Source organism: Tetrahymena thermophila (genome assembly GCF_000189635.1).
Source record: "Tetrahymena thermophila SB210 genomic scaffold scf_8254572, whole genome shotgun sequence".
Lineage (NCBI taxonomy): Eukaryota > Ciliophora > Oligohymenophorea > Hymenostomatida > Tetrahymenidae > Tetrahymena > Tetrahymena thermophila.
In genome coordinates, this window is record NW_002476343.1 from 166,615 (window position 1) to 191,202 (window position 24,588).

Below are 24,588 nucleotides of genomic sequence, written 5' to 3' on the forward strand. Positions count from 1 at the left end.
ATTTTTATTTATTAATTATTTTAATTTTTTTATTTAAGGTTAAAAGTTTATTTTAAAAATTACTAAATATTTTAATAAATCTAAAAATTAGAAATTATTTTATTATTCATAATTATATTTTTAAATATGAACATTAATTATTGATTTATAAAAAATATATTCAAATTTTGAACTCACAATAATTTTAAATTTGATAAAATACAGGTCTTAATAGAAGCATAATTGAATTACTTTTATTTTTGCAAATAAAATTAATGGTCTTTTTTTTTTACTATTAAATTTTGTTATTATTACCAACCAGTGTTTATTTATATCCTCTTTGGATATTTTCTTTGAATTTAAAAATCCATAGAAATACCAAAAATTTCAAAATGTAGGGCAACTGCATTAGAAAATAATGCCAGATGGAGTGTTATAAACATCAGGATGACAATCAGTACAAATCATTTTGATGTATGTCTCGTTTGGAGGAGTTTAGTCTAAACCACCATATGCAGCATCTCTATAATTCTAAGCAATAGAGCATCCTCTATCTACAAAAGAGCCATCAAGTTCTCTTGTACCTCCTGGAAAGAAGCCAATATCAGGATTATGAATAATAGCTCTGTACCTTCCTTCTTAATCTCTTTAGTATGTTACTTCATGTAACAACTCATCTAACGTATGTTAAGGACCAGATGTACATTATTACCAATTACTGTCGTTGATATTTAAACAGACCTCAGCAGCTTATAACTAGAATTGTCTTCTTATCTAAAAGTTTGGAGGAAGATTGGTATAACATTAACCATTTCCTTAAATAGCCCATGCAGTTCTAGGCCCTACCCTTTCAAGTCTTCTTTATTCTCTTACTTGAGCTTAGTAGCTTTCTTATCTCTATTTCATCGAATCTATTCTCCTTGTTATAGCTTGAGAAAGATTTGCTCTTACTTATGGATTTTCAGTCAAGTATTCCCATGATAAGAATCTATTTATCTTTAATAAAGCAGGATTTTTACTAATTGTTTACTCCCAATTTGCACTATCTTCTGGATTTCCTCCAAACTTATGGTCCAAAGTAACTTATCTTCTTGCTGTGAAGAAACCTTCAGCTTCATTTCCATGTAATTCGTTACGCAAAGCTTGAGTTACTTGTTCATCTGAAATACCTCCAGATAATTAAGGAGTGAAGAATACACAATCTTTAAAGACAGTTTGTTTTTCAATCATTCCACCAATTAAAGTATCCACAGCAATGTGAGTACCCCAGGCATTTAAGAATTCATTATAGATATCTTCTTGATAGTCTTCTGGTAGTGAATCAATAGCTCTTTAAGCGAATCTATTGAGCTTCAAATTATTTTCAGTCTTGAATGATATTCTGACTACATTTTTTAGTAATTAAGCAATAGAAGTATGTTGATTTCCTCTGAAGAACCTTTCGAAAACATCAATTAAGTCTTTGGATGAGCTGTATTCACCTCCAAGCCATTAACCATTCTAAGTAGCATCAAGCCAAATGTTAGTAAGCTCAAATTCATTTTTGAAAATTCTGATATCATCACCAGAATCAAACTAAAATACATCAGTCTCATCTGCAATAACAAATTAATTGTTTGAAATAGGGTCAGTGTAAATTGATTGCTAATTTGGCTCTTTGGAATATGAAAGTTAGATAGCAGGTAGTTTAAGTTCTCCTGTTGAAATATCAAAGGAAGCGCCTACTCCTGATGGCATATTGGGGATACCTTGTTAGAGTTATCTTTTAAAAGTAGCAGGTATATCTTATGGGCAATAACTTCCATAATAACCAGGAAAAGGACACAATTCTTACATAGCCTCTTCAACATTACTAGAAGATAAAAGTTTATACATAGTCTTCTTATTGTGCAAAGTTTATGAATGAACTAATATCAATAGTATTGATATACATATAAGTATTTTTTTAAGAACCATTTTTCTTTCTTTCTTTTATGTTTCAATATACTTGATTTCTCTTTATTTTTGTTATTTGATCTTTATCAAAATAAGTAGGAAAGGATATTAAATTCTTAAAAATATCACACATATTCCTTGTAAAGGATAAAATAATCAAATTTTTCTGATTGATAAGTAGCCATCAGTAAATGAAACAAAATTAATTTAATGTAATTAAAGTGTATCAGATACATGAAAATAGTAAATAATAGATTCAAAAAATTATTATACCACTTTCAATTTTTACTTTACAGTTGATGTGGAAAAGAAATAATTTAATTTTAAATTTAATATAAAGTAATTTAATTAAAATTAATATTTTTATCATAAAATTTTTGTTGTATGTTTTTATAATACAGTAGTTCCTCATTAATTCTAACCAACCCCCACTATTTTTTAAGCATTAAATGGTGATAAAATAAAGTGATAGATAGTGGGTGCTATTCGTTTGAACTCCCCTAATAAAATTTTGAAAATTATATTTATTAATCATTTTTAATATTATGCTTCTTTTTTTATAAAAATTTATGATTGAGTATTTGAATTGAAAAAAAAATTTTTTTTCTTTTAATTAAATTTTTTGACTTCTGCTCTAATTAGCAAATCTTCCAAGCTGATCACAATCAATTTTTATTTTTACTGATCTTGATATAGTAGATTTTCTGATTTAATTATAAATATTTTAGGCGCCAGATTTAAGATTATTATTTCTAAAAATTAACCTAAAAAAGTAAAATGCTAAAAACGCAAAATTAATTGAAAATTCATATTTTGACTTTAGTCCCTCAAATGATTTAGCATTTCTCTCTCAATATTCTTACCTTATCTCATCTTGACTCATCACTCACTAATCACCTTAAGATAATGCTTAATCAAATTAGCTTGGTTAGGGATTAAGTATCGATTGTATAGTGTCTTAAGATTTATTAAGAATGGTTACCTAAGATACCAAGAATAACCTCCAAGTTAACCTGCTTAGTTAGAGAAACCAGTTTTACCTACTTTTAAGACATTACTCTTAAATTCTAAAAGTGTGTAACTGATTTAGCTTATATTGACTTTACTTTACCTCCAAACGATAAAAAAATTAATAGGTAAATTTAAAAATTAATTCAATTTAATTACTACTCTAATGAGGAAAGAAGTAAATCTTGTACTTAAATGAAATATTTTATTTACTCCTCCCTTAAACTGGCCAATTATTTTGAGAGTTTAAGTACATTTATTTCAAAATCCAAATAGAAAGTTCACCCTCAAAAATTTTGTTCAATTAGAAGTGATTTTATAGATGATCTAATATCTCCCTATTACGAAGAAAAACTTTATGTTAGTAGATTTACCCAATAATATGCTAGAAGAGGAGCTCAATTTCCTAAGAAACCTTCAGAAATTACTCAACTCAAAAGTGCCCTTTCTTTGCATTACCTGATGAAAAAACAAAATATTATCAATACCCTAATTCATAATAGGAATCCTTACTATGGCAGATTTAATCACATATAAGACTATGAAGGCAATTAACTAGATTGAAAATCCACTTTTATTTACGAATTTTAATTAAATCTAATTTTCCTTAGTGTCATATGATAATTCAATTTTATCAATTTAATTATTAATAATAAAAATAAATTTATTTTTATTGCATAACAGTTTATATCAGTGTCAAATAAATTCATACATATTAATTATTAATGAAAATGAAGGATGATACGAGGAGGAATAGTAATTGTAAAGGATTTTCTTTGGTAATACCCATTATATCAAAAACTTCAAAATCTACCTAATAACTAAACATTATTTGATATCTATGGCGATACATGAAATAGAAAATTAAGAAGTAAAAAATATTCAAGTAAATTTGAGGATATAAATCTTTTCAAATTTACAAATAATTATTAATCTCTTAGTCCTTAATTCTTTATGTTTATTAAAATTTAATTTTAATGTTTTTCTTTTACTTTTTATTTTGTACTTAAATTTTTAATATTTTAAATTTTATTTATTAATTATTTTAATATTTTTTATTTCTGTTATTAATTTAAAAAAAACCTCTAAGTATTTTGACAAATTCTAAAAAATAGATATAATTTTTTAATAATTTAATTATATTTTAAATATACAAACACATAAATTATTGGTTTGTAAAAAAATATTTTAAATTTTGATATCACATTATTTTTAAATTTGATAAAAAACATTTTGATAGAAATATTATTAAGAACTTTTATTTGTATATATAATTAATGGCCTTTTTTTTTTACTTTTAAATTTTGTTATTATTGCCAATATTTATTAATATATCATTTTGATGTTTTCTTTGAATTTAATAATCCATAGAATTATCAAAAATTTCAAAATGCAGGACAACTGCATTAGAAAATAATACCAGATGGAGTGTTATAAACGTCAGGATGACAATCAGTACAAACCATTTTAATGTAAGTCTCGTTTGGAGGAGTTTAGTCTAAACCACTATACACAGCATCTCTATAATGCTAAGCAATAGAGCATCCTCTATCTACAAAAGAACCATCAAGTTCGTTTTAACCACCTGGAAACTCAGCTACAGGATTATGCATAATAGCTCTGTACCTTCCTTCTTAATCTCTTTCGTATCTTACTTCATGCATAAACTCATCATACGTATTTTAAGGACCAGATGTACATTATAACCAATTAGCATCTCTGCTATTTAAACAGACTTCAGCAGCTTATAATTAAAATTGTCTTCTTATCTAAAAGTTTGGAGGAAGATTGGTATAACATTAACCATTTCCTTAAATAGCCCATGCAGTTCTAGGCCCTACCCTTTCAAGTCTTCTTTATTCTCTTACTTGAGCTTAGTAGCTTTCTTATCTCTATTTCATCGAATCTATTCTCCTTGTTATAGCTTGAGAAAGATTTGCTCTTACTTATGGATTTTCAGTCAAGTATTCCCATGATAAGAATCTATTTATCTTTAATAAAGCAGGATTTTTACTAATTGTTTACTCCCAATTTGCACTATCTTCTGGATTTCCTCCAAACTTATGGTCCAAAGTAACTTATCTTCTTGCTGTGAAGAAACCTTCAGCTTCATTTCCATGTAATTCGTTACGTAAAGCTTGAACTATTTATTCTTCTGAAATACCTCCAGATAATTAAGGAGTGAAAAATACGCAGTCTTTAAAGATAGTTTGTTTTTCAATCATACCACCTATTAAAGTATCCACAGCAATGTGAGTACCCCAAGCATTTAAGAATTCGTTGTAGATATCTTCTTGATAGTCTTCTGGTAGTGAATCAATAGCTCTTTAAGCGAATCTATTGAGCTTCAAATTATTTTCAGTCTTGAATGATATTCTGACTACATTTTTTAGTAATTAAGCAATAGAAGTATGTTGATTTCCTCTGAAGAACCTTTCGAAAACATCAATTAAGTCTTTGGATGAGCTGTATTCACCTCCAAGCCATTAACCATTCTAAGTAGCATCAAGCCAAATGTTAGTAAGCTCAAATTCATTTTTGAAAATTCTAATATCATCACCAGAATCAAACTAAAATACATCAGTCTCATCTGCAATAACAAATTAATTGTTAGAAATAGGGTCAGTGTAAATTGATTGCTAATTTGGCTCTTTGGAATATGAAAGTTAGATAGCAGGTAGTTTAAGTTCTCCTGTTGAAATATCAAAGGAAGCGCCTACTCCTGATGGCATATTGGGGATACCTTGTTAGAGTTATCTTTTAAAAGTAGCAGGTATATCTTATGGGCAATAATTTCCATAATAACCAGGAAAAGGACACAATTCTTACATAGCCTCTTCAACATTACTAGAAGATAAAAGTTTATACATAGTCTTCTTACTGTGCAAAGTTTATGAATGAGCTAATATCAATAATATTGATAAACATAAAAGTATTTTTTTAAGAACCATTTTTCTTTCTTTGTTTTATGTTTTCAATATACTTGATTTCTCTTTTTGTTATTTGATCTTTATCAAAATAAATAGGTAAATTATATTAAATTCGTAAAAACATAACACCTATTCCATGTAAAGGATAAAATAATCAAAATTTCTGATTGATAAGAAGCCATCAGTAAATTGAACAAAATTAATTTAATGTAATTAAAGTGTATCAAATATATGAAAATAGTAAATAATAGATTCAAAAAATTATTATACCACTTTCAATTTTTACTTTACAGTTGATGTGGAAAAGAAATAATTTAATTTTAGATTTAAGTAATTTAATTAAATTTTAATATGTTTAAATTAAATATTTATTGTATGATTTTTTATATTTACATGTAATTTAAAATAAAAATTTTATATGGTTGATTTTTATTTTATTATATAATATGAATAATTACTTAGCAGAAAAGATTTATTATATAATAAACTAATGATTTATATATTATTTTATGGCCTTCTGGTCTTCTGGTTGGCGGGTTGGCTGGCATCTTGGTCAGAATTCTTGATACCACATATATATATATATAAATAATAATTATTAATTATAAATATCCAATAAAATAAATAAATAAAAAATATAAATATATATATTATATTTAAGATGTATTCTGAGTGCATTTATATTTGCGAGTATTTCTATTCTATTCTATTCTATCGCCAATCTAATTTACACTTTTTAAATATTGAAGAAAATAACCAGAGTTAATTAGTTATTTAGAAGGAAAATATGAAATAAATAGAATTGAAGTGAATAAATCAAATAAAAAGTTGAAAATTAAAAATAGTTATTTAAATTAAAAAAAAACACAAAGACCAAAGTAGAATAAAAAAGAAAAATAAATCTAATAAATGGCTCATAAATAGATTAAAAGAGTTTTATTTTTTAAATTCATTAATTTTTATAAAATATTAAAATCATAAATAAACAAATAAACTATTTTTACTCAAGATTAAGCTTAAAATTTGAGAGATTAGTGCACTTTGATAAAGCAGAACTTAAGTATTATGCACCAGTTACACAAATTTAATTACCACTTTTTCAATATTGGAGAAAATAAATATAATTGATTTATTAGTTATAGGAAAAAATGAATAAAAAAACATGAAATAATCATAAAATAATTAATTAAAATAAAAATTGAAAGTGAAAAAGTCTATAAATTTAATTAAGAAATGAAGAAGAAAAAAATAAAACACACAAACATAATAAAAAAAAAAGTAAAATAAATCAAATAAATAGCTAATAAATAGATAAATAAATTAAAGAGTTAGTTATATTGTTATAAATGGAATTATAATTAAAAATATAAACTCTTAAACAAATAAATTGATTTTACTCAAGAATAAGTATTAAATTTGAAAGATTAGTGCAGTTTTCTAAAGCCTAACCTAAGCATGATGCCTCTTGCTAAGTAATTTAATTCTACCTTTTTAAATATTGAAGAAAAAATAATAATTAATAAATTGATTAGAAGGTAATAATGAAGTAAAAATCTGAGATAATAAGAAATGAATTATTAACAATCAAAGTAAAACTTAAAAATTAAAAAATAAGTTAAAATAATTAAAAAAAATATTTGCTTAACTAAAAACGAGTAAATACATATGAGAATATTTAGTAGATAATAAATTTTTAAGTAACTTGAAAATTAAATTAAAAAAAAGATTGATAAATTAAATTTACTAAAGATCAATATTGAGAACTGAATGAGATTAAAATGCAGAGTTTAAGAACTATTTTTATTAATAAAATTAAATTAAACTAATATTTTTAAAAATAAGTAATTACATCTTATAGATTTTTATAATTATTTTTTTATTATATCATTTATTTATTTTATTTTATTTGAATAGAAATTTGTACAATTTTACTTAATTATAAATTTAATCAAAAATTTTAGTTTTATGCAGAGTTTATTTACATAAATAAATAAATAAAATATCTTAAATCAAATACTAATTTATAAAATTTGCTTTAGAAAAAAATTTTTAAAATGTTAATATAAAATTCATTATAAATAGTAATGGTGCTATTACTAAATTTTTTTAGCGGAATCCATACACATCTATGTTAGAAGCTAAGGGACCACAAATTTTTAAAAATAATATATATGAATGATCACTAAATATTATAAATATGATATTGGTTTAGCTGGGTTTAGATTTATATGAATAAAATTTAAATTCAAAAATTTTTGAATAAAAAAAAATATTTTAAATTTATATATGTTTTTATTTTTATATTTGATAAAAAACATTTTTTGACAGAAATATAATTAAGTACTATTTTATTTGTAAATATAATTAATGGTCTTTATTATTTTTTTTACTATTAAATTTAGTTATTATTATCATATTTATTTAATCCGTTTTGGATATTTTCTTTGAATTTAATAATCCATAGAATTATCAAAAATTTCAAAATGTAGGACAACTGCATTAGAAAATAATACCAGATGGAGTGTTATAAACATCAGGATGACAATCAAGACAAACCATTTTAATGTATGTCTCGTTTGGAGGAGTTTAGTCTAAACTACTATACACAGCATCTCTATAATTCTAAGCTACGGAGCATCCTCTATCTACAAAAGAGCCATCAAGTACTCTTGTACCTCCTGGATAGAATTCAATTTGAGGATTATGCATAATAGCTCTGTACCTTCCTTCTTAATCTCTTTCGTATCTCACTTCATTCAGCTACTCATCATAAGTATTTTAAGGACCAGATGTACATTATAACCAATTAGCATCAGTGCTATTTAAACAGACCTCAGAAGTTTATAATTAGAATTGTCTTCTTATCTAAAAGCTAGGACCAACAAGATGGCATTAACCATTTCCTTAAATAGCCCACGCAGTTTTAGGTCCTACCCTTTCAAGTCTTCTTTATTCTCTTACTTGAGCTTAGTTGCTTTCTTATCTCTATCTCATCAAATCTATTCTCCTTGTTATAGCTTGCGAAAGATTTTCTCTTACTTAGGGATTTTCAGTGAAGTATTCCCAAGATAAGAATCTATTTATCTTTAATAAAGCAGGATTTTTGCTAATTGTTTACTCCCAATTCGCACTTTCTTCTGGATTTCCTCCAAACTTATGATCCAAAGTAACTTATCTTCTTGCAGTGAAGAAACCTTCAGCTTCATTTCCATATAATTCATTACGTAAAGCTTGAATTACTTGTCCATCTGAAGCACCTCCAGAGAATTAAGGAGTGAAAAATACGCAGTCTTTAAAGATAGTTTGTTTTTCAATCATACCACCAATTAAAGTATCCACAGCAATGTGAGTACCCCAAGCATTAAAGAATTCATTGTAGATATCTTCTTGATAATCTTCTGGTAGTGAATCAATAGCTCTCTAAGCGAATCTATTGAGCTTCAAATTATGTTCTGTTTTGAATGATATTCTGACTACATTTTTTAGTAATTAAGCAATAGAAGTATTTTGGTTTCCTTTGAAGAATCTTTCAAAAACATCAATTAAATCTTTGGATGAGCTGTATTAACCTCCAAGCCATTAACCATCCTTAGTAGCATCAAGCCAAATGTTAGCAAGTTCAAATTCATTTTTGAAAATTCTAATATCATCGCCAGAATCAAACTAAAATGCATCAGTCTCATCTGCAATAACAAATTAATTGTTAGAAATAGGGTCAGTGTAAATTTATTGCTAATTTGGCTCTTAGGAATATGTAAGCTAGATAGCAGGTAGTTTAAGTTCTCCTGTTGAAACATCAAAGGAAGCGCCTACTCCTGCTGGCATATTGGGGATGCCTTGTTAGAGTTATCTTTTATAAGCAGCAGGTATATCTTATGGACAATAACTTCCGTAATAACCAGGAAAAGGACACAATTCTTAAATGGCCTCTTCAACATTACTAGAAGACAAGAGTTTATACATAGTCTTCTTACTGTGCAAAGTTTATGAATGAGCTAATATCAATAATATTGATATACAAAGAAATATTTTTTTAAGAACCATTTTTCTTATTTTCTTTTATGTTTTCAAAAAAATTGATTTCTCCTTATTTTTGTTATTTGATATTTATCAAAATAAGTAAATAAATGATATTAAATTCCTAAAAACATCACACATATTTCTTGTAGAGGATAAAATAATCAAATTTCTGATTGATAAGAAGCTATCAGTAAATTAAACAAAATTACTTTAAAGTAATTAAAGTGTATCAAATACATGAACACAGTAAATAATAGATTCACAAAATTATTATTTCATTTTCAATTTTTAAGTTGAAATATTTATTTTTACATTTTACATTAAGTAATTAAATTAAATTTTTATTTTTAATGTAAAATATTTGTTATATGATTTTATATAATAGATTTTTACATTATAATATAATATGCTTAATTATTTTAAAAGAAAATATTAATTTTTTAATAATTTTTATTGAAAAATTTTTAAATAAAAATATAAATTACTTTTAATAAAGATAGATAGATATATATAATAATTTTATTTATTACTTTATTTTTTTGCTTCAAATATATAATTTAAATATTAATATGTGTTTTAATTAAAGTTTTTTATTTAATCAATGAAACTGAAAAATTCAGTCATATTTGCTAGATTAACAACAGTTTTCTTAAAATATTTTTTCAATAATTTATATTTATGTTAATATCTAAATAAATATATTTTTTAACAAACAATATAATTTATTTTTTGTTTCAAATATATTTAGAAAAAACACTTGTTCGAAATAATAGATGATTTTTATTGAGATAGAACTGTTTAAAACTCTTTTATTTATTATAAAAGAATAAATAGATAACACTCAGTTATGATATATATTAAGAATTAAATTAATTTGTAAAATATTTAATTTATTTTTAAAAATATTTAAATATATTTTCTATTTATTCTACATTACTAATTAAAATTAAGAAATTTTTAATTTAGAGAAATATTAGGGTAGATTATCAATAAAAATATATTATTCATTTGTCTAAAATAAGATAGGGAGTGTCAATCAAATTTATTTCATCTAACTAAAAATTAAAAAAAACACTAAAAGAATTTAGGTATAAATTATTTAATTTAAAATATAACTTTGTGTAAGAAATATATATTTAGTAAAGTAAAAAATACTCATTAATAAAATAAATCCAAATAAATTTAAATAAGTATTTAAAATTAAAAAAAATATTATCATACATTTGAGATAAAGTAATGTACTATTAAAATATTGTATATAAAAGTGAATTTAATTCTATTTTGTTGTCAGTGTTATCAGAATATCTTTATGAAAATATTCAAATAATCTGATATTCTATTTCTTTTTAAAATGATTATTATATTGTAGAAAACTATCATAGATTCCAAAGGTGTGAATATAATATTTAAATGAAAAAAGTAAATCAGTAATTTTATTAAAAAATAAATTCCCCATTTAAAAAAATGACATTTGAATGACTAATTGCCTACCAAACTACATGAGCCTGCGTCACAAAATACAAGGGTAAAACATCAAAAACGAAGAAATATATACCCCATTTTAGTAATAAGTAATCAGGTTAATCTAGTTCTGGATCAACACATCTACAATAAATAAAGCATTGGAGCCAAAATAAACATCACGATTAAATACACCTAAATATATGAGCTTGCTTATCAAACATATTAAAATTATAACTCATTTTAATTTGAAATTTATGAAAACTATAAGATAAATATTTGGCATGACTTTCCCACCGTGAGAGTATGGAGTAAATGAAAGAAGGAAATTATCATTATTTCATATTATACATTAATAGTCCAATTTTAGAGAAAAATAATTAATGGGGCTAATCAGCTATGAGTCAAAGCATCTTCAATATTTTTAATTTCTACTTCTTAGTATAAATAAAAAATAAAAATCATATTATGTAATAAAAAATCAATGAAACTTACTCATAGAGTTTTGCAAGACCAAAAGTAATCTACAAAAAAACCAAACAAAAAATACACCTTACAATTATTCAAATATGTTTTGAAAAACATAGATATTAAATATATCATGTAAGAAGTAAAAGACCTTTTGGCCAATAAAGTTTTTACAAAAGTTAATCTAAGGAATGATTTAAAACAGACATTATTCAAATATTTATTATGAAAAATAACAAAAAATAGAAAAAAAATTATCAAAATGAAATAAATAAAAAATAATTAATTAAAACAATAAAGTTAATTTGATATCACAAAATATTTAAAATCTAGTGAATGATATCTATATAAATAAATATAATGATAGTATTTATAATTATGTTTTTTAAATCTTCTTACTTTTGTTTATTATTTTTTAATTATGATAACTAATCTTTTTGATTTAAATAACATGCTCTTTACTTTCAATTCTTCTGATCCTAAGATTTCGTTATCACTTTTTATATAAATTTTCATAAATGACAAATTAAAATAATCAAAATAAAATGTTTAAATTTAAATTTTTATTCTAAATTAGAAAATAAAATATATTCAACGACAAAAAAAATAAAAATAAATCAAAAAAAAGCTAATAAATAAATTAAGAGTTTTATAGTATTAAATTCATTTTAATGTTAAAAAATATCAAAATCTAAAACAAATAAACTGCTTTTACTTGAGATTAAAAGCCAAATTCAAGAGATTATTGCACTTTCTTAAACTAAACCTAAGCTTGATGCACCTTCCTAACTAATTTAATTTCCATTAATTAAATATTGAAGAAAAAATAAATTATTAATTAGTAAGTTATCAGGAAAAAATGAAAAAAAATTATTATAAAATGAGTAACGATTTGATTAATAAAGAAAGCAAATTAGAATGTCAAAAAATCAATTACTAAGTAAAGAATGAAAGAAAGAAGAAGAAGAAAAAACACACACACAAGCACAATAAAAAAAAGAGAAAGAAAAATAAATTAAATAAATTAATTAAAAGAGTTTTATTACTTTAAATGCATTTTTATGATAAAAAACATCAAAATCCAAAACAAATAAACTATATTTAATTAAGATTAAATATAAAATTTAGGAGATTATTGTACTTTACTAAGCAAACCTAAGCCTGATACACCTTCATAGCCAATTTAATTTCCACTTTTTAATTATTTAAAAAATTTTTGTTATTTAGTCGTTAGAAGGAACAATATGAAATAATAAAAAATTAATAAATTAATAATCAAGTCACAGAGTTTATATGGAAAAATAATAATAAAAAAATATCTTAGATGAAATACTAATTTATTAATTTGCATTTAGGAAAAAATCTTAAAAAAGTGTTATTCATTATTAAACATTAATAGTACTAGTTAAAATGTATATAGTATAGCCGTTCCTTATTTAAAAATTCCACTGATTTGATATATGTAATTAATAAGCGGATTTTTTTAATATACACATAAATTATTGATTCGTAACAAAAATATTTTAAATTTAGATATCACAGTATTTATTTTTATATTTGATAAAAAACATGTATTGATAGAAATATAATTAACTGTTTTTTTATTGAAATCTTAATTAAAGGTCATTATTTTTTTTTACTACTAAATTTAATTATAATAATCCTTGAATTGTCAAAAATTTCAAAATGTAGGACAACTGCATTAGAAAATAATACCAGATGGAGTGTTATAAATATCAGGATGACAATCAGTACAAACCATTTTAATGTATGTCTCGTTTGGAGGAGTTTAGTCTAAACTACTATACGCAGCATCTCTATAATGCTAAGCAATAGAGCATCCTCTATCTACAAAAGAACCATCAAGTTCGTTTTAACCTCCTGGAAACTCAGCTACAGGATTATGCATAATTGCTCTGTACCTTCCTTCTTAATCTCTTTCGTATCTCACTTCATTCATAAATTCATCATACGTATTTTAAGGACCAGATGTACATTATTACCAATTAGCATCAGTGCTAATTAAACAGACCTCAGCAGCTTATAATTAGAATTGTCTTCTTATTTAAAAGCTTGGACCAAGATTGTGGCATTAACCATTTCCTTAAATAGCCCATGCAGTTCTAGGTCCTACCCTTTCAAGTCTTCTTTATTCTCTTACTTGAGCTTAGTAGCTTTCTTATCTCTATCTCATCGTATCTATTCTCCTTATTATAGCTTACGAAAGATTTGCACTTACTTAGGGATTTTTAGTCAAGTATTCCCAAGATAAGAATCTATTTATCTTTAATAAAGCAGGATTTTTACTAATTGTTTACTCCCAGTTTGCACTGTCTTCTGGATTTCCTCCAAACTTATGGTCCAAAGTAACTTATCTTCTTGCAGTGAAGAAACCTTCAGCTTCATTTCCATGTAATTCGTTACGCAAAGCTTGGATTACTTGCTCATCTGAAATACCTCCAGAGAATTAAGGAGTGAAAAATACGCAGTCTTTAAAGATAGTTTGTTTTTCAATCATTCCACCAATTAAAGTATCCACAGCAATATGAGTACCCCAAGCATTTAAGAATTCATTGTAGATATCTTCTTGATAGTCTTCTGGTAAAGAATCAATAGCTCTCTAAGCGAATCTATTGAGCTTCAAATTATGTTCTGTCTTGAATGATATTCTGACTACATTTTTTGGTAATTAAGCAATAGAAGTATGTTGATTTCCTCTGAAGAATCTTTCGAAAACATCAATTAAATCTTTGGATGAGCTGTATTAACCTCCAAGCCATTAACCATCCTTAGTAGCATCAAGCCAAATTTTAGTAAGTTCAAATTCATTTTTAAAAATTTGAATATCATCACGAGAATCAAACTAAAATACATCAGTCTCATCTGCAACAACAAATTAATTGTTAGAAAGAGGGTCAGTGTAAATTTATTGCTAATTTGGCTCTTAGGAATATGTAAGCTAAATAACAGGTAGTTTAAGTTCTCCTGTTGAAACATCAAAGGAAGCGCCTACTCCTGCTGGCATATTGGGGATACTTTGTTAGAGTTATCTTTTATAAGCAGCAGGTATATCTTATGGACAATAACTTCCGTAATAACCAGGAAAAGGACACAATTCTTACATAGCCTCTTCAACATTACTAGAAGACAAGAGTTTATACATAGTCTTCTTATTGTGCAAAGTTTACGAATGAACTAATATCAATAGTATTGATATACATATAAGTATTTTTTTAAGAACCATTTTTCTTTCTTTCTTTTATGTTTTAAAATTTCTTGATTTCTCTTTATTTTTATTATTTGATCTTTATCAAAATAAGTAGGTAAATGGTATTAAATTCATAAAAACATAACCAATATTCTTTGTAGAAGACCAAATAATTAAATTTCTGATTGATAAGAAGCCATCAGTAAATTAAACAAAATTAATTTAAAGTATTTAAATTTTATCAAATACATGAACACTGTTAATAATAGATTATCAAAATTGTTATACAACTTTCAATTTTAAAGTTCTTGTTGAAGTGGAAAAGAAATAATTTATTTTTGGATTTGATATTAAGTAATTTAATAAAATTTTAATTTTTATCATAAAATATTAGTTTTATGATTTATTATTTATAAATATAATTTAAAATATTAATTATTTTGTAATAAACAGTAAAGTAAGTGGACACCCTCATAAAGTGGAAACTTTTTAATTTACAGAGTATTTAACCAAAAATTTCATTCATTTGAACCTCAATAAAAAGTAAACCTGTAAATTGAAGAAAGTGGACATTTTTAATAAAGTTCAGTCAAAAATATACCAGATAAAGAGGATATTTGATAAAATTTTTAATTTTTCAGTTAAATAAATTATATTAAATTAAAAATTCAGTAATATTTTAATTTCAAATTTGAATTTTTACAAATAATTAAATTAAAAAAACAGCATAAGTAAGTCATATTTAAAAATATCATAAAGTGAATTACATTTTGACTAAAGAAAAATTTCAATTTATAAAAGATATAGATAATAATAAGGATTGTTTTATAAATTGTTTTAATAAAGCTTATTTTACTGCATATAATTAAATGGATTAGGAAATCAACAAGTAGGAAGTGCTTCATTTATTGGAAGAAACGTTTTAAAAATTTAAAGATTTTAAAAGTGAATTATCTAATTTCTTTAGATGAATTTATAGAGTTTGATAATTTTCAAACCTGAAGAGAAAATGATAAAATAGAGAAACTGTTATATCACAAATAATATATGAACATTTAACAGTCGAAGTAGAAGAATGAAACTCAGAATGATGATGAGGATTTAAAACAGTCTACAAAATAAATGAAGCATATATTATTAATAACATTATGGATCTTTCTTAAAAAGTTTTAGAAATTGAAAGTAAAAAAATAAATAAATTTAAAATAATAAACAAACAAATATATTTATAAAATTCTTTAGTAAATTATAATAATATTTTTTTTAATTACAAATAAATAATAATATTAGTTTTTTAAATTTGTTAGAGGCTGTTTAATATTCAAATTTTTATTAAGTAAATAAAATAACTTATGAATTAGATAACAAATATTCTTAATTTTAAATAATAATTATTTTTTAAATTAAAGTATAAATTGTTCTTTAGATAAAATAGTTCATATAAAAATAATTATTCTAAAATCTAATTACTTAGTTTTTATTTATAAAATATTTAAAGATTATTAAAATGCAAATCAAGCAAGCAAGATCTTTCTTATCATATAACAAAATTTATTATTTTATTATTCAAAAATTAAGAAAATAAATAATAAAAATAAAATTTTAAATGAAATCAAATATTTTATGCTTAAACATATTTAAACATTTACATTTATTTTAAGAATTAAATTAAAAGGGTAAAATAATTTATTAAAAAATACAACAAACAAATAGAGATATAAATTTTAGTTAAATAAGGATAAATTAAATAATTAAATTAATAATATTAAGATTTTTATCAAAGTTTATCAAGATAATTGTTGAGCTCTGGTATTTTAGCATTCAAACCTTTTCTAATTCTTATTTCATTGACGATCTTACCTGATTTTGATTCTGGGTCAAGTGGGTTGCCTTAAACTACTTGCCAGTGACTGAATGAGAGAGCAGGTATAGCCTTACCTTGAGTGGCTGACTTCAAGGCTTAGTCTAGTCCAAAGCTTTCAGATACAGGGATGTGGGCTTATATCACAGAGAGTGTATCTTCATATTCTTCTCCAACAACTATACCTCTTCTCTTGTTTAAGACTGCATATATAGGGCCTTTGCTTTCGTCTGGAATTCTAATGTCGCATAAGTAAAATGGCTCCAGAATTTTAGGTTCACTCACATATTGGCAAGCCTTAAATAATCTTCTAGCAGCTGGTGTTATTTAATTGCTACGATGGTGAGCTGGATCTACATGTATTACTGCATCCATAATGTTAAAACGAATATTTCTTAGGGGTTCATCACATAAAAGACCTTCCTTTGTACACCATTCGAAAGCTGTTATGATTGAAGGCTGAATGGCAGGCATACCTTATATACCAACTGTTTGGTTTACGATGCAATTAGTTGATTCCTTTTCTAGAGGACCGAAGCACCATATACGCTTTGCATCTTCTCTTTCCCATGAGTAATCATTCACCAAACTGTTGATTGTTTCTTAACTATTGATTTCCTGTATATTTATTTTGTTGCTTACAATAGCTGATCCTAATTCTTCATCTAGAGGTTCGCAAGTACCATATAAACGATTCAACTTATTTGCAGTCTTAGCAAGGCACATTTAAGAACTCTTATCACCTATGGTTTCTCTATACGATACAGTGGGCTGAGAAGCGACGATATTGATAGAATTGTGGGTGAAATCATTGAGCTTTTCTAGACAAATTTGGACGTGTAGCTCTCCACCACCAGCAACAACATAAGAACCTGTATTTTCATCAACTTCTACTTAAACAAGAGGGTCATACTTTTGAAGCATCTTAAGACCTTCAAGAAGACGTGGAAGATCTTGCTAGTTGGGAGTATTAACAGCAACTCTCAATATAGGTGAAATCGTATATTTCATGTTTCTGATATTATGTGCTGTTTCAGAAGTTGTAAGAGTGCCTGTCTTAGTAAGTGCATTATCAACACCTAAAATGAGGACAGTACCTCCAGCTGGTACTGATTCGATAGGTTCGTGTTATTTACCCATCATCAAAAAGGTTCTCTAGATAGTTTTGATAAAGAGACCTTCCTTACTTCCTGGCTTGTAATCAGGGCCTTGAACTCTAACTTTCATTCCTTGAGAAATTGTACCACTGAATACTCTACCGAAAGCATAAAATCTGCTGAGATCTGCAGTTGGGACCATTTTTGAAACATAAAGCATAAGAGGTCCCTCAGAATTACATTCTCTCATGGCTGTGCAAGCCTCATCATCTGCAGGCCCTTCGTAGAGATACAAACTACGATACTTCATAGCTTCTTTAGGCGAAGGAAGGTGATCTTAGACCATTTCAAGTATAGCATCTGCTAAAGGTAACCAAGCTCTCATAGTTCTTTTGATTCTCTCTTGAACATCAACTTGTTTGAGTCTTTCTAATTCAGCTGTAGTTAAAATAGTAGAGAGGTTGAGCTTTTCAACCATCTTAGATAGAACTTCTACATCTGCGCTTGAAGAAGCAGAGTAGTACTTATCTAAAGGAACTAAAACGAATTCAATGAAAGAGCGCAAAGCTTTCTTGTTTTAGTTATTAATTTTGGTTATTTCTGAGGTGAATGATTTGGTTTGAGAGTTAAAGTAGTTATCTCCCCATAACTTAGCCATTAAGGTTTCCTCCTTGGTTGAGAATTTTTGGCTGTAAATTCTTGCAAAAGTTTTTAAGGTGAATCCCCAACACTACTTACCAGAAGAGAAGGCAACGTTACCTAGTGAAGGATCTAAAGTGTAACCTCTAATAGAATCGTTTTCGTGCATCTCTAAGATGGAATTAACTTTTGCTATAATCTTAACAAGTCTTTGATAAATATTTTCATAATCATCCTTAAGTTCACTAAAAAGCCTGTCTAGCTTATTAATTACAAGAACGGGTCGTATTCGCTCTTGGCAAGCCTGCCTTAGAACTGTTTCTGTCTGAACAGCAACACCTTCAACAGCATCCACTACTACAAGAGCTCCATCAGTAACTCTTAAAGCAGCAGTGACTTCACCAGAAAAGTCAATATGACCAGGAGAATCAATCAAATTAATGATACTCTCCTACTTGGTCACAGTATTTTGATAGTATAAGGAAACTCCAGTAGACTTAATGGTGATACCCATTTCTTACTCCTTAGGGTCAGTATCCATCAAGCAGGCTTTACCAGCGTTGTTTTCAGATATAATACCAGCTCTAGCTAATAAGGAATCAGTTAAAGTAGTCTTACCGTGATCAACGTGGGCTATGACAGACATATTTCTGATTTGGTTAGGGTTCATCATGAGTTCTCTTATCTTCTCAATTTAGAGAGTCTTCATTATTTGATATTTTCTCTTTAGTGTCTTTTGTAAATAATTTGCTAGCTTATTGCTCTTTTTTTTTTAGTGGTTTTTATTGTTTTAATAAATTAATTAATTGCCTTCAATAATATGCTTGATAGTAAAGGTTTTAAAGAAAACAATATTTGACTATTTTATTTAATAATAGATGAAAATATTTAGATCTGTTGATTTCTGAAATAAATATAAATAATTCTTTTCATCTATATATATTCAAATAAATTAATTAAGATATTGCTAATGTTAAAAAAAGTAAATTTTAATTAAGAGTTAAGCAAAGTATATTGAAAATAGATTCTGATTTATTAATTAATTTCAGAAATACCATCTGATGAAATCTGTTTGAATTAATAATAATTCTTTTAAATAGAAAAAAAATATTGCTGATAAAATCCATTTTTTTTAATAATAATTCTTTTGAAATTTTACAATTAAATTGAAAAATGCTTAGAAATTAAAAATTAATTCGGCTATAAAATTAATCTTCATTCTAAATGAGTTAAATAATTATAATAAAATCATCAAATTCTCTTTTAATATTTCATTAAACTAATCTCTTATTTTAATTTTATTTAAAAAATAATAGATCCTTAATTCACCAAAAAAGAAGAAATCTAAAAAAGATAGAAAATTAAATTGATAGTTTTGATTAAAATATTTTATTTATTATTTATTTATTACTTAACATTTTCATAAAAAATAATTCGAATTAAAAATATATCTATTATATTATAAAATCAAATGGAGTTCAATACTAATCGCATAAAGAATGAATAATAGGTTAATATAATTCACCTTTTATATGAATAAATTTCTTAAGAAAACTCCTCACATATTATGCTAATGGTTATTCATTCATATAAGAGGTCAGTGTTAATTCAGCTATTTATCTTGCTAATCTATAAATATCAAATTTTAAAAGTAATTTCATTCATGTTTAATATCATTCCCAAGTTTAAGAAACCCTTTATCCAAAATTAGCTAATTAGAAAGGAATCTTAAAGAAGAGAGTATAAAAATATGTTAGCTTTTTTATGAATGATTAACTATTAAAATTAATATAAATTGTTCTATTTATTTTTTTAAAAGTATTTTATTCAGTAAAATGTTTAAATATTATAAATATATTGATTTAATGTTAATATTTTTGAAAATATTTAAATTTTGATCAAATAAATTAGCTAAATGCTATAATCAATCTTGATATTAATATTTCAATAGCAATTTTATTAATTAATTCATCGAATTTATTAATTTTAAATTACAACGATAAATTAATATCAAAAAGCCAAAAATCCTTTGCCTTTTTTATTCATATTTACTTAATTTTAAATAAGGTTTTTATTTTCTCAATCTAAAGAAATAATAAATCTAAGTATTTTTTATAAATTATTTTATTTACATGCCAATTAAAATCTTGAATTGAATGAATTTAGTAATCTGCTAAGTTAAATAATTTGATATCAATAAATGTGTTTAATTAAGTATTTAATTTTATTATATTTTCACATGTATTTTATAGGAATTTAGATTATTTATGAAGCTCACCATATTCTTACATTAGTTAATTACTTTTTCTCTTCAATTAATTGGTAGTGTTTTTTTGTCTTGGAATAAAATAAATAATATGGAAAAATACATTTAAAATGTTTTAAATTTTAATAAAAAAGAATAAAAAAATAAAAATCATAATTCAACAAATATTTGATTTTTTTTTCAATAATTTTAAATAAAAAATGATATAAATTTAATAAATTCTAAATATATAAAGAAATTTATTTAGTTTTAACTAGGGTTTCTATTGATAAAAAACAAATAAAATTAAAGAGATCAAAAATATCAATTTATTAAATTTACTTTTAATTAAACTTATTTTAATTGCAAGAAAAAAAAACATGTAAAATAATATAATAGTATATTATGATATCTAAGATGTAAAATAATTATTTGTTTTCATATATTTTATTTAATCTCTTTTTTGCCATAAAAGTTTCTAAGCTCTGAACTGTCATCACTTACAAATCTTTAGATTAGTTTAAAGTAATAGTATATTTTTATTAAATTAAGATAAATTTTAATACACTAGAAGCTATTTAGTTTAAATATAAGCCAAACAAAATGCATAAAGAATTATTTTTTTTTTCAAAACTAAAAAAGATTTGCTCAGCTAATATGTCATTTATTTATTTTTAATAATTTAAAGTTAAATGTATTAATTTACTAGTTAATTAACAATCGATTATTTCTTTTCTAAATTAATTTTATTTTCCTCCCTACTTTTAATATTTTTTTATTTTAATATTAAAAGTAACTATTTAATTGGTGATGAAGGAGCATAAAAATTGGGACTTGGTTTAGCTCAGTGCACTAATCTATCATCTTTGACGCTTTACCTTGAGTAAAAATAAATTATTTAATTTTGTTAATATTTTGAATCATTTAGTTAATTTGGAAACCACTTCAAAATTCAATGAATGAGTTAATTAATATCAAGATATTAAAATAAATTATACTGTTTATATATATTATTTTTAAGCATTTGTCATTCCTTATTCATTTCATCTTTAAAAATTTTAAGCTTAAAACTTCTATTTTTTAGCAAATTCTTCTTCTTCCTTCTTTTTTTCAATATTTCTCAAAACTTTTTTATATTATCTGATATAATTTACTAAATTTTTAAGGAGAAATTTAATTGGAGTATAAGGTGTATCAATTTTGAGTTCTAGTTTAGCTAAGTTTTCTAATATCTCATTTTTGTCACTTGATCTTCGGTAAATATATTTAATTATAAAATTGCATTAATTAATATTTTGCTTCCTTTTTTATTTAGCTATAATCCATTATAAAATGAAGGAGTATCAATATTGGCTTCTAGCTTAGCTTAATGCTCTAAGCTCTCAACTTTAACACTTGATCTTAGGTAAAAATAGTTTTATTGCTAAGATTTTGGATTATTTTTTAATTTAATTATAAAAGAAAAAATTTTAATATATTAATTTAGTTATTTTATTATCGTATTTATTGTTTTTATTATTCCTGATTTAAATTAAATTATTTTAATCATTATTTGTTAACATATTTTTTTATTTTTATAAATTTTAAAATATTTTCAATTAACTTTCATATTTTTTAAATGACAAAAGATAGAATTCTATTGGTGATTCAGGTGCATCAAACTTGAGTTATAGTTTAAATTAGTGCCCTAATCTCTCAACTTTGACAATTTATTTTAGGTAAAATAATTTAATTCTTTTATCAACATTTTTGCATTTTTTAATTTGGAAAAACAAATAAATAATTAATTAGTTATAAATTTTATTTATTTTCTCATTTTTTTATTAATTTTAGCATAATCCTTTATAAAACTCACATATTTTTTCTTAATATAATAACTTTAAATTCAAACAGTATATAAAACTAATAGAAATTCAGAAGAAAACTGCTTAAAATCAAAAGGTTAGTTTAAAAAATAATAAAACTATCATCATACTGAATGATATAATTATTTTTAAAAAATATTTATATACAGTGATAATAAAATTAATTTAATGCATTGTTTTATTCAATAATAATTCAAAATATTAATCAATTAATTTTTATTGAAAAAATTCTTCAAATAAAAAAATAAATTATTTTTAATAAAGATTGTTATATATATAATAATTTTATTTATTACAATATTTTTTTGCTTCAAATATATAATTAAAATATTAACATGTATTTTAATTCAAATTTTTATTAAATCAATTAAAGTCATTTTGTTCAATAGACAACAGTTCTCTTAAAATATTTTTTCAATTATTTGTATAATTACTTATATTAATATCTAAATAAATATATTTTCTAACACAATATAATTCATTTTTTAATTTCAAATTTATATATAAGAATTATTAATTTAGTATTATAATACTAATTTTATCACCATTCAAAAACATTTGCTCGAAATAATAGACGATTTTTATTGAGATAGAATAAGCTACTCTCCTTAATTTTTAGAAGCCTTTGTATTTATAAATTAGAAGTTTTCAGAATATTTAAATAAGTTAATTAATTTAATTTGACAAAATTGAAATTCTTCACATTAGATTATACATATTTAAAAAATCTAAAATTTTGATTGATGCTAAAATTTATTATGTTTAAAACTCTTTTATTTAAAGTAAATAAATGAATGAAGAGGGGTAGGACTTTAGACATAAAATATTTATAAAATTATAATAAATATATTTCCATGTCAAAAATTATCAAGACTAAAAAAAAATAAATTATAAAAATAACCAACCAACCACTCAAACTAAAAGCAGTTAAACAAACATATTAATAAAAAATATGAATAATAAAAATTTAAGCTTTACTTCATTTTGAATTTTTATGTAAATTAATTCAGTAATTTTGTTAAATAATTCTTCAATGTTATAAGCAGTATATGCACTTAACTCATAGAAAATAAGACCTTATTCTTTAGCAAACATTTCTCCTTCTGTATAACTTACTTCACGACTTTATTTTAATATGATATGGTTGATATATTAAATTAAACTAAAAAATTGTTGTTAAATTATTTAAAAAAACCAAGATATGTATGTATGTACTTTTATTCTAAATCAAACTTATTTCCTACTAAAATCAAAGTCAAGTCAGATTTCCCTCTTGTTCTACATAATTCAATGAAATCACTAATTTTAAGAAAACTTTCACGACTAATAAATATTACATAAATTTATTTTTTAGCTAATTAATAGTTTATATTATTTTACTTAGTAATATCGTAAGTTAAAATAGCTCCTTATACTCTTTTAATGTAAATAAAAGTCAATCTTCTATATTCGCTCTTACCAGACTAAAATACATATCCAAAAAATTTTAAATGTATGAAAAATAAATAGTCAGCAAGCAAAAAATAAAAAAATTTTAATTTAAAATATAAAAATGATTAATTAATTTATTACTCCATCCCAGATGTTAATTTTAAAGATTTTATTGTCATATTTTATTATTTTAGTTGTATATTCTGCTCCTATTGTTGTTTCATGTTTATCTATGAATTTGTTTAATGAAGCTTATGAAGCAATACAACTTTTTCCTACAGCTTAATGTAATAAATTTAGAATAAAAATTAATATGTTAATTTAATTTAAATTTTATACTAGATTCACCAACTAGAAAGATATTAAACCTATAATTAAAATTCGGTTCCATTTATTTTGAAAAATAAAAAATTATAAATCGCTTACGATTTATTTTCTATT

The 24,588-nt window shown here is 23.8% G+C and overlaps 10 protein-coding genes across 10 annotated transcripts; 3 read left to right on the forward strand and 7 right to left on the reverse strand. All coding sequences in view use genetic code 6, as the record gives it.

Moving 5' to 3' along the window:
- Window positions 1–366: 366 nt before the first annotated feature.
- Window positions 367–1,854, reverse strand: TTHERM_00894460 (MAC/perforin domain protein; the record flags this gene model as incomplete). The annotated part of the gene is made up of 1 exon (XM_001020341.3): window positions 367–1,854. The coding sequence occupies one exon, from the start codon at window positions 1,852–1,854 to the stop codon at window positions 367–369; it is 1,488 nt and encodes a 495-aa protein (XP_001020341.3).
- Window positions 1,855–2,691: 837 nt separating this feature from the next.
- TTHERM_00894470 (hypothetical protein) lies at window positions 2,692–3,486 on the forward strand (the record flags this gene model as incomplete). Its single annotated transcript, XM_001020342.1, has 1 exon — window positions 2,692–3,486. The coding sequence occupies one exon, from the start codon at window positions 2,692–2,694 to the stop codon at window positions 3,484–3,486; it is 795 nt and encodes a 264-aa protein (XP_001020342.1).
- Window positions 3,487–4,307: 821 nt separating this feature from the next.
- On the reverse strand, window positions 4,308–5,873 carry TTHERM_00894480 (MAC/perforin domain protein; the record flags this gene model as incomplete). Its single annotated transcript, XM_001020343.2, has 1 exon — window positions 4,308–5,873. The coding sequence occupies one exon, from the start codon at window positions 5,871–5,873 to the stop codon at window positions 4,308–4,310; it is 1,566 nt and encodes a 521-aa protein (XP_001020343.2).
- Window positions 5,874–8,330: 2,457 nt separating this feature from the next.
- On the reverse strand, window positions 8,331–9,896 carry TTHERM_00894500 (MAC/perforin domain protein; the record flags this gene model as incomplete). The annotated part of the gene is made up of 1 exon (XM_001020345.2): window positions 8,331–9,896. One exon carries the CDS (start codon window positions 9,894–9,896, stop codon window positions 8,331–8,333), a length of 1,566 nt encoding a protein of 521 aa, XP_001020345.2.
- Window positions 9,897–12,336: 2,440 nt separating this feature from the next.
- On the reverse strand, window positions 12,337–13,428 carry TTHERM_000894519 (transmembrane protein, putative; the record flags this gene model as incomplete). Its single annotated transcript, XM_012798649.1, has 1 exon — window positions 12,337–13,428. The coding sequence occupies one exon, from the start codon at window positions 13,426–13,428 to the stop codon at window positions 12,337–12,339; it is 1,092 nt and encodes a 363-aa protein (XP_012654103.1).
- A 54-nt stretch (window positions 13,429–13,482) lies between these two features.
- On the reverse strand, window positions 13,483–15,273 carry TTHERM_00894520 (MAC/perforin domain protein; the record flags this gene model as incomplete). The annotated part of the gene is made up of 1 exon (XM_001020347.3): window positions 13,483–15,273. The coding sequence occupies exon 1, from the start codon at window positions 15,043–15,045 to the stop codon at window positions 13,483–13,485; it is 1,563 nt and encodes a 520-aa protein (XP_001020347.2). The 5' UTR covers window positions 15,046–15,273.
- Window positions 15,274–16,786: 1,513 nt separating this feature from the next.
- On the reverse strand, window positions 16,787–19,315 carry TTHERM_00894530 (translation elongation factor EF-2 subunit; the record flags this gene model as incomplete). The annotated part of the gene is made up of 1 exon (XM_001020348.2): window positions 16,787–19,315. One exon carries the CDS (start codon window positions 19,313–19,315, stop codon window positions 16,787–16,789), a length of 2,529 nt encoding a protein of 842 aa, XP_001020348.2.
- Window positions 19,316–20,077: 762 nt separating this feature from the next.
- TTHERM_000894531 (hypothetical protein) lies at window positions 20,078–20,374 on the forward strand (the record flags this gene model as incomplete). The annotated part of the gene is made up of 2 exons (XM_012798650.1): window positions 20,078–20,257; window positions 20,318–20,374. 2 exons carry the CDS (start codon window positions 20,078–20,080, stop codon window positions 20,372–20,374), a joined length of 237 nt encoding a protein of 78 aa, XP_012654104.1.
- Window positions 20,375–21,231: 857 nt separating this feature from the next.
- Window positions 21,232–22,833, forward strand: TTHERM_000894532 (cyclic nucleotide-binding domain protein; the record flags this gene model as incomplete). The annotated part of the gene is made up of 7 exons (XM_012798651.1): window positions 21,232–21,270; window positions 21,327–21,376; window positions 21,645–21,734; window positions 22,018–22,107; window positions 22,167–22,256; window positions 22,480–22,569; window positions 22,761–22,833. 7 exons carry the CDS (start codon window positions 21,232–21,234, stop codon window positions 22,831–22,833), a joined length of 522 nt encoding a protein of 173 aa, XP_012654105.1.
- Window positions 22,834–23,264: 431 nt separating this feature from the next.
- Window positions 23,265–24,538, reverse strand: TTHERM_000894533 (Ras family small GTPase; the record flags this gene model as incomplete). The annotated part of the gene is made up of 6 exons (XM_012798652.1): window positions 23,265–23,339; window positions 23,695–23,839; window positions 23,932–24,039; window positions 24,097–24,179; window positions 24,289–24,428; window positions 24,487–24,538. 6 exons carry the CDS (start codon window positions 24,536–24,538, stop codon window positions 23,265–23,267), a joined length of 603 nt encoding a protein of 200 aa, XP_012654106.1.
- Window positions 24,539–24,588: the final 50 nt, after the last annotated feature.